The following is an 18,176-nucleotide window of genomic DNA, read 5'->3' as shown; positions in this document are numbered from 1 at the left end:
TACCTTCGCAAGACTGAACATATTGTTCATTTGTTCATAAGATATAGGGGCAGTATTAGGCCATTCGGCCCATCGAGTCTGCTCCACCATTTGATAATGGCTGATATGCTCCTCACCCCCATTTCCTGCCTTCTCCCCGTATCCCTTCAACCCATTACCAATTAACAATCTGTCTAACTCCTCCTTAAACTTACTCACTGTCCCAGCGTCAGCCGCACTCTGGGGGAGTGAATTCCAGAGATTCACAATCCTTTGGGAGAAGTAGTTTCTCCATAACCCTGTTTTAAACTTGCTACCCTTTCCTCTTGTCCTAAGTTAAAAATCACCCAACACCAGGTTATAGTCCAACAGGTTTATTTGGAAGCACTAGCTTTCAGAGCGCTGCTCCCTGGTCAGGTGGTTAGGGAGTATAAGATCATAGGACACAGAATTTATAGCAAAAGTCTTGTCCCAGAATGCCCCATAAGAGGAAGCATCCGCTCCATGTCTATTTTATCCTCACCTTTTATCATCTTGAATACCTCAATTTGATCTCCCCTTCTACATTCCAGAGAGTATAGGCCTAAACTGTTCAATCTCTCTTCATACGACAATCCCCTCATCTCTGGGAGCAATCTAGTGAACCTCCTCTGAATTGCCTCTAATCCTCTTACATCTTTCCTCAAAAAAGGGGACCAACACTCCAGGTGCAGTCTCACCATTGCCTTGTATAGTTGCAGCAATACTTCCTTACCTCGATATTCTATTTCTTTAGCTATCAAAGCCAACATTCCATTCGCTGTCTTTATTATCTGCTGTACCCACGTTGCTAGTTTTCTGTGACTCATGAAGAAGGACACCCAGATCCCTCTGCACCGGAGCACCTTCAAAGTCTCTCCCCATCTCTCCTGAGATGATGGCTTTGCCTCATGAGGAGAGATTGATCAGTTTAGGCCTATACTCGCTGGAGTTTAGTAAAATGAGAGGGAGTCTCATTGAGGTGTAGAAGATGCTAAAGGGGGTTTGACAAAGTAGACATGGAGATGGTGTTTCCCCATGTGGAACAATCTAGAACGAGAGGCCATAGTTTTAGGGTAAGGGGTAGCAGATTTAACCCCCTCCCTGGCGACTTTTTTTGGAGAAAACGTTTCATTTTCAGACAAATCTTTATATTGCTTTTTTTTAATAGTATTTTTAATGCTGATTATAGAAATAACTTTTGTTTTTATCTATTTCCAATATTTTACTTGAAATTTTATTTTGAAGATTCCATTTTCGGCAAAAACGAGATAACTCGTCTTCCCATTTTTAAAATTTTTTTATTTATTGCTTTTTTTCCCAACTTTATCATCAAAAGTAGAGGGGAATTACACATTTATTTTACTCTTTTTTTTAGCATGTCTTCTCAAAAATCTTTTTTTATATTTTTTTTTTCAATTTTCATAACCAAAAGTAAATGTAAATATTTTACCTGTACTTATTTTATCTTTTATTTTACCTCATCTTCCCATACATCCTACTTTCTCTGGTATTTTATGAATGATTATTTGGTATGGTATTTTTCAAAGCATGGTACTACACATTCTTCATTCTTCATTCCTGAAGAAGGGCTCATGCCCGAAACATCGATTCTCCTGCTCCTTGGATGCTGCCTGACCTGCTGCGCTTTTCCAGCAACACATTTTCAGCCATGGTACTACACATAAAGGTACATTACAGAGTTTACACATATATCGTGACTCCTTCCTGACTGGTTTCCCTCCATGGTCACGTTTCAGACAACACACAGCTACCAGATGTATAAGTCACCGAGTATACTCGTTTCTAGCTGAGAAGGGCCCAGAAATGCTGAGAATTGATGTATAAACTCGTCTGTGGCTGTTTTTGAAATTATACGTTTTTGGACGAGTTTACCCGTCGCACTCTGAAAAAGACAAATTGGGTGAAGGCAAGTTCCTGAAGAAGGGCTCCTGAAGAAACGTCGATTCTCCTGCTCCTTGGATGCTGCCTGACCTGCTGCGCTTTTCCAGCAACACCTTTTCATCAGTGAAGACAAGTTAACTCGTCTTTGCCGGGTAAGGGGTTAAAACAGAGATGAGGAGGAATTAGTTTTCCCAAAGTGGCTCTGATTATGTGGAACTCACTCCCCCAGAGCTCGGTGGATGCTGGGACACTGAGTAAATCGAAGGAGAGGCTTTTTAATGAGGAATAGGTTGAATGGGTATGGAGAGTGGGCAGGACAGTGGAGTTGAGGCTGAGATGAGCTCAGCCATGATTGTATTAAGTGAAAGAGCAGGCTAGAGGGGCTGAATGGCCTCCTCCCTGCTCCTAGTTCCAATGAAAAGACAATAGACAATAGGTGCAGGAGCAGGCCATTCTGCCCTTCGAGCCTGCACCACCATTCAATATGATCGTGGCTGATCATCCTCAATCAGTATCCTGTTCCTGCCTTATCCCCATAACCCTTGATTCCACTCTCCTTGAGAGCTCTATCCAACTCATGGGGAGATGCAGTTAAATGAAGGAACTTTGGAACATGGCACAGGGTGGCTGAAAACTGGGCGTGAGGATGCCAACCGTGGCCAGGCTTCTTCAGGAAGTGGCGATCAATCTTCCAGAAGCTGTGGCATGCAATCCTGGAACAAAAACATAGCGTTGCGAAAAAGAGTGTGTGCTGTCGCCAACCGTTTTCAACAACTCTCTTCACCAGCCACAAAAATATTGGAAACCGGTGAAAAGGGCCGTCCCCTCTGACAGTCGAGTACAACGGTGCGGGATGGTGGGGTGTCACGTGTTGGCCGATTGGCAGGGAGTGAGATCATGTGGCTAACCCTCGAGGAATGGATTCGGCCACAGTTGGCAACTCTTGGTGAGGGTGGGGCTGTTCGGAAACCAGAATCACGAGCAGGATGGTTTTGGGGAAAGCAAAGGTTAAAAATGTGTTGCTGGAAAAGCGCAGCAGGTCAGGCAGCATCAAAGGAGCAGGGGAATCGACGTTTCGGGCATAAGTCCTTCTTCAGGAATCTCCTGCTCCTTGGATGCTGCCTGACCTGCTGCGCTTTTCCAGCAACACATTTTTAAGCTCTGATCTCCAGCATCGGCAGTCCTCACTTTCTCCTAAAGCAAGGGTTAACAATGATTATAGACACTTCTCAGGATGGAGCCCAGGCATGGTGTGATGCTTAAACATCAAGAAAAGCATGTTCAGGTGCTGGAGGACATCCAGGCAGTGTAGGCCATGGGTGGCATAATGACTCAGTGGTTAGCACCAGGGACCTAGATTTAATTCCACCCTCAGGCGACTGCCTGTGTGGAGCTTGCACATTCTCCCCATGTCTGTATGGGTTTCCTCCCACAGTCCAAAGATGTGCAGGTCAGGGTGAATTGGCTGTGCTAAATTACCCATAATCTCCAGGGATGTGCAGGCTAGGAGGGTTAGCCATGGGAACTGCAGGGTTACGGGATAGGATAGGGGGCTAGGCCTGGGTGGGATGCTCTTCGGAGAGTCAGTGTGGACTCAATGGGCCGAATGGTCTCTGCCCACACTGTAAGGACTCTAGGTCGGTGGGTGAGTGAGTGTGATGTGGGCCTGAAGCTAACGCAATTCCTTGGACAGGGGCAAGTGGGATACTGGACATCAGTGAAGCCAGAAGGAACTGAGGTAGCTGCAGCCCCTGGAGGTCAGTGAGTGTGAGAGCATTGGGGCTGAGAGGGATTGGGGCAGGAGACAGAGCTGGGGTTTGGGGTGACCTCCAGTCCCTGTGGGGAGGGGAGGGAGGGGTGGTTTGTGTTGGAATGATTGAGGTGAGGGGGACCTGTCTGAGATGTCCATTTCCGTGGCCCAAGGAAGAAATGACTGAAGATGACTTTTTGTGATGGTACAGGAGCTCAGATAAGGCAAAAGATGAAACATGGGGCCTTGGGTCTCCAACATCTGCTACCCCGTTGCTGGCAAATGGGGTAACACCTTCAATGTTTTAATATTATAGAGTCACAGAGATGTGCAGCATGGAAACAGACCCTTCGTTCCAACCCGTCCATGCCGACCAGATATCCCAACCCAATCTAGTCCCACCTGCCACGCCCGGCCCATATCCCTCCAAACCCTTCCTATTCATATACCCATCCAAATGCCTCTTAAATGTTGCAATTGTACCAGCCTCCACCACTTCCTCTGGCAGCTCATTCCATACACGTACCACCCTCTGCGTGAAAAAGTTGCCTGTTGGACTGAAGGGTCTGTTTCTGTGTTGTACCTCTCGATGACTCTATGATTATGTTTCCAGGCTGCACTTAATAAAATGAGAATCTGAGTGTGTGCCAGTGGCACAAGATGGTCCTGAGACAGGGGATGGCACTGAGTGTTTCATTAACTGAGATATTAACAAAGCAATGTCTCATATATCTACTCAACCTCTGAGTGCCAAAAGCTCCATGCACCTTTTAATTATGTTCATATTTCATTGTATGACTGCCAGGAACAATTTCGGACAATTTCAAGTGAATAGGGAAACCTTATTCCCGTTGATTGAATTGTGCATAAACAGGAACAGTGGACTGAGGGTGAGAGGGAGAAGACTTTCAACGGTTTAAACAGGATTCAAGGGGAATGTTAGCCCCCTCCTGTTCCTTGGATGCTGCCTGACCTGCTGCGCTTTTCCAGCAACACATTTTCAGCTCAAGGGGAATGTTTACTGGCACAGGGCCGGGGTAGAGGTGGTGAGGATTTGGGCCTCTCTCCCTGACAGAGGCTGAAACCCCAATTATCATTTTGTTTTTTTTTTGAAAAGGGGTCCGCATTTACAACTGAAATGCAGTGACCTGCAAGACGTCAGTGCAAAAGCTGCAGAATAGAATCAGATGGGACTACTCCGGGTTTGATTCCACCCTTGGGCGACTGTCTGTGCGGAGTCTGCATGTTCTCCCCTGTGTCACCGGGGTGACTCCAGCGCTGGGGCAGTTTGGCTTATGAGGAGAGACTGAGTAGCCTGGAATTATGCTCATTAGAATTTCGAAGAAATGAGAAAGGGAATCTGATAGAAATATAGAAAATTATGAAGGGAACGGATAAGGTATAAGGGAGGTTGCTTCCACTGGTGGGTGAAACTAGAACCGGGGGGGGGGGGTCACAATGTCAGAATAAGGGGGACTAGCAGGAAGAACACAGCAAGCCAGGCAGCATCAGCAGGTGGAGAAGTCAATGTTTCAGGTGTAAACCTCCTTCAGGTTTCGGACTGAGCTGAGAAGGAACTTCTTCACCCAGAGTGTTGTGAGTCAGTGGAATTCCCTGCCTATTGAAGCAGTTGAGGCTACCCTCGTTGCATGTTTTTAAGGCAAGGATAGATATTTGAACAGTGAAGGGATTAAGGGGATATGGTGAGCGGGTGGGTAAGTGGAGCTGAGGCCATGATAAGGTCAGCCGCGATCTTATTGAATGGCGGAGGTAGCTCAATGGGCCGGATGGCCTCCTCCTGCTCCTGTTTCCTATGTTCCTTACGCATCAGCGTGGGTTTCCTTCCGCAGTCCAAAGATGTGACGGTTAAGGTGGATTGGCTGTGCAAAATTGACCCACAGTGTCCAGGGATGTGCAGGCTACGTGGATTAGCCACTGGAAATAGCAGGACAGGGCAGGGGGGTTGATCTGGGTGGAGGGTTGGTGAGAATTGATAGGCCGAATGGCCTGCTTCCACCAGAGGGACTCTATGATTCTACTGCTTGTTGGTTAGTAGAGACATTGTAGACCGAATGGCCTCCTTCCGCTCTATAAATTTCGATGATTCAGATCCTGATTAACATTTACATGACAGGTTGTGATTCATCAGATGACATTATCTCAACGTGCTCTTGATGTTGGGCAACATGTACACAGTAATCTCGACTGCGCTAAGGTTTCCACTCCAAACCATCAGACCAGACAAAGAAGGAGCAGGAATAGTCCATCTCGCCCCTAGTGTCTTCTCTGCCTTTCACAGCTGATCCAACATTCCTCACGTTCACTTTCCAGCCCTTTCCCTGGAACCCTTCATTTCCCGACTGATCAGGTGTCCTTAATTGCAGCCTTAAATACAGAAGCACCTCGATTACCTGAACGACACGGGCCGGGTGTATTTTGTTCAGATAACTGAATGTTCGGATAATCGAAGGTACGGACAACACGGTTTAGCCAAGCATCGGGACTTTGCGAACTTGTTCGGATAATCCGAAATTTGGATAATCGAATGCCGGATAATCGAGGTTCCTCTGTATACACAATATCAGACTCATGATGTGATGGAAGGTGGGCCGAAATGGCTCATGTTCTCAGACAGGACCCTATGCTTTGTTACAAACAAGGAATTTGCCCAAGGAGGGCCACTCTCAGGGAGAGTCATCCAGACTGGAAACATCAGCCTGCCTGTCTCCACGGGTGCTGCCTGACCCACTGTGATCACCAGCATTCGTTGTTTTCAGTCAAGGAATTTGTCCATGCTTTGATTTAATATATTATTGTCACATGTACCTAGGTACAGTGAAAGGTTTTGTTTTGTGTGCAATACAGTCAGATCATACCGTACAAAGATCACAGAGTGATTGAACAGTACAATGTTACAGCTGCAGAGAAGGCACACAAACAGTGAGATCAACATTCGGATTAAAATTGGAGAGGTCCATTCAGAAATCTACTAACAGCGGGGAACAAGCTGTTCTTCAATCTGTTGGTTTGTGTGTTTAAGCTTCTGCATCTTCTGCCCAATGGAAGAGGTTAGAGGTGATTGTAACCGGGGTGGGAGGGGGTCTTTGGTGATGTTGGCTGCCTTCCCAAGGCAGTGGGACGTGTAGATGGAGCCAATGGATGGGAGGTTGGTTTATGTGAAATGTTTCACATTTCATGGGCAAAGAGTTATGGAGATGAACCTTGCCGCCCCATGGCAACACACTGACCAATCAGAGTTTATTTGACTGCTCTGAGTCGAAGCAGCTAATTTGGATTGGCAGTTAACATTTCCTGCTGCACCTTCAGCACCCTCTCCTCATGCTGTATAAATTATCCTCTTTTAAGTTGGGTTTCATTATCAGCACCAAAAGGGCAACTAGGGACGGGCAATAAATTCTGGCCCAGCCTACGATGGCCACATTCCATGAATGAATAAAAAAAAAGAGGAGTGCAAGCTTAAAGACTTGGACGTTGCCCCTCCTTTTCAGATCATTTAAGGATCTGATGATGAGCTGTACAGGACATTGAGAAAAATGAGGACTGCAGATGCTGGAGATTAGAATGGTGCTGGAAAAGCACAGCAGGTCAGGCAGCATCCAAAGAGCAGGAAAAATCAATGTTTCGGGCAAAAGCCCTTCATCAGGAATGAGACAGGGAATTTCCGGGGTGGAGAGATATTGGTTAGGCCACTGTTAGAATATTGCGTGCAATTCTGGTCTCCTTCCTATCGGAAAGATGTTGTGAAGCTTGAAAGGGTTCAGAAAAGATTTACAAGGATGTTGCCAGGTTTGGAGGATTTGAGCTATAGGGAGAGGCTGAACAGGCTGGGGCTGTTTTCCTTGGAGCGTCGGAGGCTGAGGGGTGGCCTTATAGAGGTTTTCAAAATCATGAGGGGCATGGATAGGGTAAATAGACAAAGTCATTCCCATGGGGTGGGGGAGTCCAGAACTAGAGGGCATAGGTTTAGGGTGAGAGGGGAAAGATATAAAAGAGACTTTTTCACACAGAGGGTGGTACGTGTATGGAATGAGTTGCCAGAGGATGTGGTGAAGGCTGGTACAATTACAACATTTAAAAGGCATCCGGATAAGTATACGAATAGGAACGGTTTGGAGGGATATGGGTCAAGTGCTGGCAAATGGGACTAGATTACGTTAAGATATCTTGATGGCATGGACGAGTTGGACCGAAGGTCTGTTTCCGTGCTGTACATCCCTATGACTCTATGATTAAAGTTGACTCGTGTCAGATACTTGGAGCGGAGGTGAACTGTCTGATCCAACCACTGAGTGTGTCCAAGGTGTAAGATATCAAAAATGATAGAACTGAGAGAAAGGACTTAGAGTTCTCCTGGTGTAGTGGTAGTGTCCCTACCTCGAGCTTGGGAAAGGACACAGTGGTGTCACCTGCATTTTGATGAAGGGGGTCAACATACAAATCGCAGTGAGGTGGGGATTGCTGAAGGTAGGGGAGGGGGTGGTGACCCCAAAAGCAGCATAAATCAAAACCCTTCTTTGCTGATATCTCTTTCCCACTTGCCATCAGGATGACACATCCCCGCCTCCCGTCTGCCCCTCGGAAACGTAAACAGTACCTTTCACTCCTCCTTCAGAGGTGACCACCCAGAATGGCAGTTGGCCAACAACCTGGGCCAGACGGCATATACCCAAAGAGAAAGTGAGGGCCGCAGGTGCTGGAGATCAGAGTCAAAGAGTATGACGTTGGAAAATCATGGCAGGTCAGGCAGCATCCGTGGAGCAGGAGAAGCGACGTTTCAAGCAGATGCCCTTTTTCAGGATGGATATATCCAAGATTACTATCGGAAATGAGGAAAGAGATTGCTACACCTTTGGCGATGACCTTTGCATCCTCACTATCCACTGGAATAGTGCCAGATGATTGGGGGGTGTCAAATGTCATTCCCTAATTCAAGAAAGCGAGTAGGGATACTCATGGGAATTACAGGCCAGTCAGTCTTACGTGGGGGGTGGTCAAAACGAGCCAGTACCCCACCCTCCTCACCTCCATCCAGGGCTCCAAACAGTCCTTCCAGGTGAGACAGAGGTTCACCTGCCTCTCTTCCAACCTAGTTTACTGCCTCAGATACTCTCGATGTGGTCTTCTCTACATCAGGCAGACCAAATGTAAACTTAGGGAATAGTTCACTGAGCATCGCAGCTGGGCCCTCAGAGGCCGACCAGACCTCCCAGTCACCGCCCATTTTAATTTCCCTTCCCACTCCCTTTCCAACATGACCATCCTTGGCCTCCTCCATTGCCACAATGAACCAAACCGCAAATCGGAGGAACAACACTTCATCTTCCACCTGGGCAGCCTACAGCCCGGAGGACATAACATTGAGTTCCCCAATACCCTTCCTCCCCATCCCCCGACTCCATTCCCAGCCCCTCCCCCTCCCTTCCACTGCCACCAACCGGGATCCATCCTCCCATTGACCAACCAGGCTGTACCCTCTACCTGTCGTCATCTATCCCCACTTCACCACCCTGCCCCTGCCGCCCCCTTTACCTGCAGCTCCCCCTCGACACCCACCCCCAGTCCTGAAGAAGGGTTACACCCGAAACACTGACTTCTCCACCTCCTGATGCTGCCTGGCTTGCTGTGTTCTTCCAGCCTCCTGCCTGTTGAGACCAGGTAAGGATGGCAGTTTCCTTCCCTAAAGGACATGAGTGAACCAAATGGGTTTTCACACCAATCGCCGACAGTTGTCATGGTTACCCTCTCTGTGCCTAGCTTTCAATTTAATTGTATTTACATCCCACCAAGTACCTTGTCCCCAGAGCATTCACTGGATATAGTTGGTCACTCAGCCTGAGACATTGCTACAGATTGGGGAAATAGAGGATTGACATGACGGGGAAGAGCTATGACTGAAAGCCTATCCCAGGGTAAGTATAAAGTGAAGGTTGTGTGGAGGGGGTGTCAGTCTCGGAGAGTTAGCAGGGAGAGGGATAGAGAGTAGAGACAGGGAGACAGTAGAGACAGTAGAGTAGGGATTGAAGATAATGACCGCAGCCTTCCCAGAATGTGATCAAAGGCCACTTCTGTTCTTCCCCTACCGGCCACTGAATAAACAGTCAATCCCAAACTTTGGAAAAACATTTTCGCGAGGAAGGGGTGAGTGAGATGATGGTGGGATGGAGCATTGTGTTGTCAGTTCACATGTATCTTCTGACGATGGGGAGATAAGGCAGGGTTAAGGATACATGCTCACATACACTGGAGGGAAGAGGGCAGAAGCTGATCAAAAGGCTAAGATTGGCTAAGATTAGAGTAGAACGGGTCAGGGGCTGGGAACCCTGCAGTGAGTAACTCCCCTCCGAGCTCCCCAAAGCCTGTCCACCATCTCCAAGGCACCAGTCAGGAGGGTGATGGAGTACTCCCCCCTTGCCTGGATGGGGGCAGCCCCAACAACACTCACTGGATCTTGGAGTCATCCAGCTCAGAAACAGACCCTTCGGCCCAACTTGTTCATGCTAGCCAGGTTTCCTAAACTGAGTGAGTCCCATTTGCCTGCACGTTGCCCGAAAACCTCTAAACCTTTCCTATCCATGTACTTGTCCAAATATCTTTTAAACTTTATAATTGCATCAGCCTCTAACATCTCCTCTGACAGCTCACTCCATACACGTGCCACCCTCTGCGTGAAAACATTGCCCTCAGGTCTCTTTTAGACCTTTCCCCCTCACCTTAAACCTATGCCCTATAGTTTTGGCTCCAGTACTTTGGGGAAAAGACTTTGGCTATTCATATTATGTGTGTCCCTCATGATTTTATGAACCTCTACAAGGTCACCCCCTCAGCCTCCTACACTCCAGGGAAAAATGTCCCAACCAATCCAGCCTCACCTTCTAACTGAAACCCTCCAGTCTCAATAACATCCAGGAATGGGAAGCCTGAGTTCTAAAGAAAGGCAGGAAAGGCCCTGGAGCGTCGGAGGCTGAGGGGTGACCTTATAGAGGTTTACAAAATTATGAGGGGCATGGATAGGGTAAATGGGAGGTGAATTTTCCCTGGGGTGGGGGATTTCAAGACCAGGGGCGCATATTCCTAAGGTGAGAGGGAAGAGATTTCAAAAGGACATGAGGGGCAATTGCTTTACAGAGAGGGTGGTCTGCGTGTGGAGTGAACTTCCTGAGGGAGTGATGGATTTGGGAATTTACATTTAAAAGACATTTGAATGCATATATCAATGGGGAAGGTTTGGAGGGATATGGGTCATGCACTGGCAGGTGGGACTAGTTTAGTTTAGGATTACAGTCAGCATGGGCTGGTTGGGCTGAAGGGTCTGTTTCTGTGCTGTACGACTCCATATCTCTATCCCATCCTTGGAAGTCCTTTTGGCACTCTTTCGAGTTTAATAAATCCTTCCTAAAGTAGGGTGACCAGGACTATTATGCAGTTCTCCAAATGTAGCCTTACCAATATCTTGTACAGCCATAACATGATGGCCCAATTCCTGTACTCAATACTCTGACCAATGAAAGCAAGTGTGTCAAATGCCTTCTTCACCATCCTGTCTATCTGCTCCACTTTCAAGGAACTGTGTCTCTGCACCCACTAGATCTCTTTGCCAACACTTCCCAGGGCCTTACAATTAATTGTCTAAGTCCTGGTTTGCCGTACCATCTCACTTTGCTTACCGTTCGGTCACTGAGGTTTGACGTTGTACCCACAATCTGTACCAGGCAGTCCGGTCTCAGGAGCAAGGAGGCGCTCGAGTTAAAATTGAATGGAAATGCCCACTTGCTGATATTCAGGGTTTGATTCTGGTCGGTGAAGTGGCATTTACCCCCCCACACCCCCTCTCTCACCACCCCCTGTCCTGTCCCTGTAAAACTGTCATGTAGCACACTGGCTGTCATCTATTCTCACGCCTTCCCCTCAGCTGAAAGGACAAAGGCAGGTTTTATGAATCATTGCTGTAGCCCTTGGTTACTGGACCAAATAGGAATGACAAATGCCAAGCTAGGGATTTATGAATGAAACCCCAGAGGTACCTTATACATCTCTCTGTCTCTCTCTCTCTCTCTCTTTCTCTGTCTCTCTCTCTCTCTCTGTCTCCCTCTCTGTCTCTCTCTCTCTGTCTCTCTCTATCTATCTCTCTCTTTCTCTTTCACTCTCTCTATCTCTCTCTTTGTCTCTCTCTGTCTCTCCCTTTCTCTCTATCTATCTCTATCTCTCTGTCTCTCTCTCTCTCTATGTCTTGCACTCTCTCTGTCTCTCTCTTTCTGTCTGTCTCTCTCTCTCTCTGTCTGTCTCGCTCTCTGTCTCTCTCTTTTTCTCTCTCTATGTCTCTCTCTCTCTCTCTGTCTCTCTTTTTCTCTCTCTGTCTCTCTTTCGCTGTCTCTCTCTCTCTATATGTGTCTCTCTCTATCTGTCTGTCTCTCTCTCTCTATGTGTGTGTGTGTGTCTCTCTCTCTGTGTCTCTCTGCGTCTCTCTGTCTCCTCCTGTCCATCAATGCTCACACTCTGCAGCTGTGACACACAGCTGCCTGATTTCAGTGTGATCTCCAAGACCCAGGAACAGGATGGAGATTATTGAAATGAGATGGCTCACCAGGGTAGGCGATCATCAGTTGGAGCCATTGACTAACATCAGCCTAAAATAACACCTCGTTATTCCCTTCCTGAAATCATTCGCAGTGCTTTCTTCCAGAGATGTGACATGCTCTCCAGCCCCTTAACTTTTCCATCTCTCTCTCTCCCTCCCACCCCCCCTCTCTCTCTCTCTCCCCCCAACTCTCCCTCTCTCTCTCTCTGCCTAATAATTCGTGTTTCGTTGGTCTGTCTCAATCCTCCCCCCTATTTTTCTCTGCCGTTGTTATTTTCAATGTTTGTGCAGTGCTGCAGCAGCTGTCAGAGAAGGGAACGCAGAGAGAGCAGAAACCTACAGCAGGGAGAGAGGAGCCGTCCAGAATGTAATGTGATTTCTTGATTTTCGCTTCCCCTCTGCCACCGACCTGCGGTGCTCCGACACCATGGACTGCTTGCTGTTTGCCATCCTTCTGTTGCCTCTGGTAAGCAAAACCCGTGGAGAGGTCTATTCAACACCTGTTCCCCCCCCCCTTACACCCCCTACCCCTACAGCCCACCCTCCCTCCCCCTTTAACCCCTTCTCCCTAAGTGCTGTGTATACTGTGAAAGTGCTGGGTACAACGAGCAGTGCAGATTGGACTCAGTTCAGCGCCTAAAATGCAGCAAAGAATTTTTCTAAATCGTAGCCGCTGCTGAGAGGTTTGCCGAGAGTACAGCAACGTTCCTGAGTGATCTGTCATTTTGTTATCTGCTTCTGAAATCGACACGGAGAAACGAGCACTGATATTTTTGATGCAGTGCAGACTGTAATTAAGAACAGGGAGCACTGCGTTGGGAGAGATGGGGAGTCTTTAAGGAAACACAGAACCCCCACAGTGTGGAAGCAGGCCTTTTGTCCCATAGTGTCCACACTGACCGAATCCCACCCAGACCCACCCCATCCCTGTAACCCTACCTTTCCCAAGGCCAATCCGCTCTAACCTCATAGAGTCATAGAGATGTACAGCATGGAAACAGACCCTTCGGTCCAACCTGTCCACACCGACCAGATATCCCACCCTAATCTAGTCCCACCGGCCAGCACCCGGCCCATATCCCTGCACAGCTTTGGTCTGTGGGAGGAAAGTGGAGCACCCAGAGGAAACCCACACAGTCACGGGAGAATCTACAGGGACTTATAAACTGAACGGAAAGGTCCTGGGTGGTGTGGCCGAACAAAGACACTGAGGAGTGCAGGTTCATAGCTCCTTGAAAGTGCAGTCGCAGGTAGGTAGGATAGTGAAGGCGGCGTTTGGTATGCTTTCCTTTATTGGTCAGAGTATTGAGTACAAGAGTTGGGAGGTCATGTTGCGGCTGTACAGGACATTGGTTAGGCCGCTGTTGGAATATTGCGTGCAATTCTGGTCTCCTTCCTATCGGAAAGATGTTGTGAAACTTGAAAGAGTTCAGAAAAGATTGACAAGGATGTTGCCAGGGATTGAAGGTTTGAGGTATAGGGAGAGGTTGATTAGGCTGGAGCTGTTTTCCCTGGAGCATCAGAGGCTGAGGGGTGACATTATAGACGTTTATAAAATCATGAGGGACATGGATGGGATAAGTAGACAAGGTCTTTTCCCTGGGGTGGGGGAGTCCAGAACTAGAGGGCATAGGTTTAGGGTAAGAGGGGAAAGATTTAAGAGGCAATTTTTTCACGCAGAGGGTGGTACGTATATGGAATGAGCTGCCAGAGGATGTGGTGGAGGCTGGTACAATTGCAACATTTAAAAGGCATCTGGATGGGTATATGAATAGGAAGGGTTTGGAGGGATATGGGCCGGGTGGGACTAGATTGGGGTGGGATATCTGGTCGGTATGGGCAGGTTGGACTGAAGGATCTGTTTCCATGCTGTACATCTCTATGACTCTATGTGCAAATGCCACACAGTCACCCAAGGCTGGAATTGAACCCAAATCCCTAGGTGGGTGGGGGTATGAGGCATCAGTGCTAACCCCTGAGCCACCGTGCCGCCCAGAATAGCTCCCTGCTGTCGGTGTGACTTACTAACTTCCCTCTTGCCAGTCCACCAGGTCAGCCCCGGTTCAACGATGGGTCAATCTGATCTGGTGCCCCTGCAGACCGACTGGGCAAGTGCTGCCTGGGAGAGAGGTGCCAACCTCCACCTGAGTTGGCATCGTGTTGTTTCAACTGGAGAGAGGGAGAGAGAGAGAGAACAAGGAAGAGGGGATGGAGAAAGAGAGGAAATGGTTGATGGCGAACGTGGGGATGAAGGGGAGAGGAAGAGAAGATGGTGGAACGGATAGAGGTGTAGAGGGAGGGAAGGAGAGAAGGGAAAGGTCGGATACATCAGGAAGAACATGGACATGGAGATGGTTATACAAACAAGAGGAGACCATTCGGCCCTTCGGGCCTGCTCCACCATTCAATAAGATGGCGGCTGACCTGATTCTAACCTCAACTCCACATTCCAGCATATTCCCGAAAATACAGCAGCAGAGATGGACAGCATGGAGAGAGACACTTCTGCCCAGCTCATCCATGCCGACCAGATATCTTAACCTAATCTAGTCCCATTTGCCAGCAATCCCTCTTAACCCTTCCTATCCATATACCCATCCAGATGGAAGGATGTTGTGAAACTTGAAAGGGTTCAGAAAAGATTTACAAGGATGTTGCCAGGGTGAGAGGATTTGAGCTACAGGGAGAGGCTGAATAGGCTGGGGCTGTTTTCCCTGAAGCGTCGGAGGCTGAGGGGTGACTTTATAGAGGTTTATAAAATTATGAGAGGCATGGATAGGATAAATAGACAAAGTCTTTTCCCTGGGGTGGGGAGTCTAGAACTAGAGGGCGTAGGTTCAGGGTGAGAGGGGAAAGATATAAAAGAGACCTACGGGGCAACTTTTTCACACAGAGGGTAGTATGTGTATGGAATGAGCTGCCAGAGGAAGTGGTGGAGGCTGGTACAATTGCAACATTTAAGAGGCATTTGAATGGGAATATGAATAGGAAGAGTTTGGAGGGATATGGGCCAAGTGCTGGCAAATGGGACTAGATTAGGTTAGGATATCTGGGTCAGCATGGATGGGTTGGACCGAAGGGTCTGTTTCCGTGCTGTACATCTCTATGACTCCAAATGTCGTAATTGTACCAGCCTCCTCTGATACATACCCGTACCATTGAGAATCGCTCTAAGTCTGCCTTAAAAATATTTAAGGATTCTGCATTCACTGCCTTTGGAGGGGGGAGTTTGCAAACCACAGCCCTGTGAGAGAAAATCCTTTTTCCTCTGCTTCCCCGCACCTCTGCTGTGTCTGTGCTGTGGTAGACCCACAGATCTGACCGCACTGTGTGCCTGGATAAAGCTACTGTCGGTTAGAAAGTTCTCACTGATGCAAAACAATCACAACAGGACCACGGGGGGGGGGCACGATCACACTGATGGATGTGGCATGTTGTGACAAAAAGAGAAAATATTGGAAATAAACTGCTGCTTCTGAACGGGGAGAGACTAGCTAGCGTTTCAGGTCAAGAAGACGTATCATTTCCCTGTCCTTTTTCCTGTCACGCACTCACTGAGCTTCCCAGCTGTCCAATTGATTCATCTCGGATTCTCAACCTTTCCAGATTTCTAGTTCCTCGGAACGAAGGAGCAGGATTGGGCCATTTGGCCCGTCGAACCTGCTCTGCCATTCATTAAGATTGTGGCTGATCTATCCATTGTCTCAGGTGCTCCTACTCGCATTATCCCCATGACCCTTAATCCCCGACCACGCACATAAACCACCCAACTGTCTCTCGACTATATTTTAATGAAGCTGCCTCTACTGCTTCCTTGGACAGAGAATTCCACAGATTCACTACTCTCTGGGAAAAGCAGTTCCTCCTCATCTCTGTCCTAGATCTACTCCCCCTAATCTTGAGGCCATGTCCCCTCGTCCTAGTCTCACCCACCAGCGGAAACAACTTGCCTGCCTCTATCTTATCTACCCCTTTCATAATTTTATACGTTCCTATGAGATCCCCTCTCAATTCTTCTATAGTCCTCAGCGGCTCAGGCCCTCATCAAACGTCAATCCTGGAATCATTCTGGTAAACCTTTACCGCAGTCCCTCCATCGCCCGGACCACTTCCCTCTGGTAAGGAAACCAAAAGTGAGTGACCATCATTGTAAAGCCCAGCATGACCTCAGAGTGATGTTAGCTCATTGTACAGTCCAGCAGACAGCTACCTCCATTCATAAATTAACTGTACGACTGCAGGGAACTGGAATTCATTTGTATTGCCGTGCTGTTTAGTCCATTCTGTTGCCTCAGGCAGCATGATGAATGAGACCAGCATTTCTCTCTCAATTGCCTGGCTGTACTCATAAACCAATAATAGTCCTCCCATTCCGCAAGTTAATGGAGATTTTATTTAAACGTGTCCTGCAAGAGTTAGTCAACAATTACTTTTATTTGCTGATCAATCAAATTTGATAGCAAGTGATGCTTTTTTTTTCTATCCACTCACTGGACACAGGCGTCGCTGGCTGGGCCCAGCAGTTATTACCCGTCCCTAGTTGCCCCCTTGAGAAGGTGGGGCTGAGCTGCCTTCTTGAACCACTGCAGTCCACCTGCTGTGGGTGGACCCACAATGTCCTGAGGGAGGGAATTCCAGGATTTTGACCCAGCAACACTGAAGGAACGGTGATATATTTCGAAGTCAGGATGGTGAGTGGCTTGGAGGGGAACCTGCAGGGGGGGGGTGTACCCATGTCTCACAACCCCCACACCCCCTCCTATTTATCTCTCAGCCACCGGCCCACAAGCCTCATTCCTGATGAAGGGCTTTTGCCCAAAACGTCGATTCTCCTGCTCCTCGGATGCTGCCCGACCTGCTGTGCTTTTCCAGCACCACATTCTCGACTCTGAGCTCCAGCATCTGCAGTCCTCACTTTCTCTTATGCCCCTTAGGTCCCTTTTAAATCTTTCCCCTTTCACCCTAAACCTATGCCCTCTAGTTCTGGACTCCCCCGCCCCAGGGAAAAGACTTTGTCTATTTACCCTATCCATGCCCCTCATAATTTTATAAACCTCTATAAGGTCACCCCTCAGCCTCCAACGCTCCAGGGAAAACAGCCCCAGCCTGTTCAGCCTCTCCCTGTAGCTCAAACCCTCCAACCCTGGCAACATCCTTGTAAATCTTTTCTGAACCCTTTCAAGTTTCATGACACCCATCCTATAGCAGGGAGACCAGAATTGCACACAATATTCCAACAGTGGCCTAACCAATGTCCTGTACAGCCGCAACATGACCTCCCAACTCCTGTACTCAATACTCTGACCAATAAAGGAAAGCATACCAAACACCTTCTTTACTATCCTATCTACCTGCGACTCCACTTTCAAGGAGCTATGACCCAGCACTCTTTGTTCAGCAACATCTCTATTTGATTATTTGAATGTGCTAAATGATCTGTGCTTATTAACTCAGAGTTAACTCAACCACATTAGGGAGATTTAAACAATCCTTAGATAGGGACATGGATGATTTTGGGATAGTGTAGGAGGATGAGCTGAGAATAGTTCACAGGTTGGCGCAACATCGAGGGCCGAAGGGCCTGTTCTGTGCTGTATTGTTCTATGTTCTATTCAAAGTGTGTGACTGGCTAAGTATGGGTGTTGCCTCAGAGGAAACAGACACAAAGGTGCAGGCACTGTGGACAGAATGGCCTCCCTCCGTATTGTAACAATTCAAGGATTCTGTGACAGAAACTACAAGATGCTGAGATGGAGATATGGTCCAGATATTTTGAAGGATATTGTAAAAGTTCATAAATAAAGTTCTTTTACAGTTAGAAATGGGCCTTGCACAGATCCGAGATATTTAAATTGAGTCCGGCAGGATATGTGGCTTTGACAGGAGCCATTTCAGTGGCAGACCACTGGCAGAGTTCTGACTGGATGT

General features: G+C 47.9%; 1 protein-coding gene across 7 annotated transcripts in view; it reads left to right on the top strand.

Moving 5' to 3' along the window:
• LOC122550332 (pituitary adenylate cyclase-activating polypeptide type I receptor-like) overlaps positions 1 to 18,176 on the top strand; it is a 293,382-nt gene that overhangs the window by 105,758 nt on the left and 169,448 nt on the right. For 4 of the 7 annotated variants that reach the window (XM_087987625.1, XM_087987620.1, XM_087987624.1 and 1 more), the window contains one exon: positions 12,540 to 12,714. In XM_087987625.1, coding sequence (XP_087843751.1) covers positions 12,676 to 12,714 — 39 coding nt within the window. In that variant the 5' untranslated portion in view covers positions 12,540 to 12,675. Of the gene's footprint in view, positions 1 to 1,584; positions 1,688 to 2,032; positions 2,055 to 12,047; positions 12,259 to 12,539; positions 12,715 to 18,176 lie in introns of those variants that run through there. The other 3 variants (XM_087987621.1, XM_087987623.1, XM_087987622.1) reach the window with 3 other exon arrangements.

The sequence above is a fragment of the Chiloscyllium plagiosum genome, unplaced genomic scaffold (genome assembly GCF_037043375.1).
Source record: "Chiloscyllium plagiosum isolate Xiang-an unplaced genomic scaffold, Cpla_swu_hap1 HiC_scaffold_5, whole genome shotgun sequence".
NCBI lineage: Eukaryota > Metazoa > Chordata > Chondrichthyes > Orectolobiformes > Hemiscylliidae > Chiloscyllium > Chiloscyllium plagiosum.
Note: the sequence above shows the minus strand (reverse complement) of the source record. Positions and strands in the feature narration are given on the sequence as shown.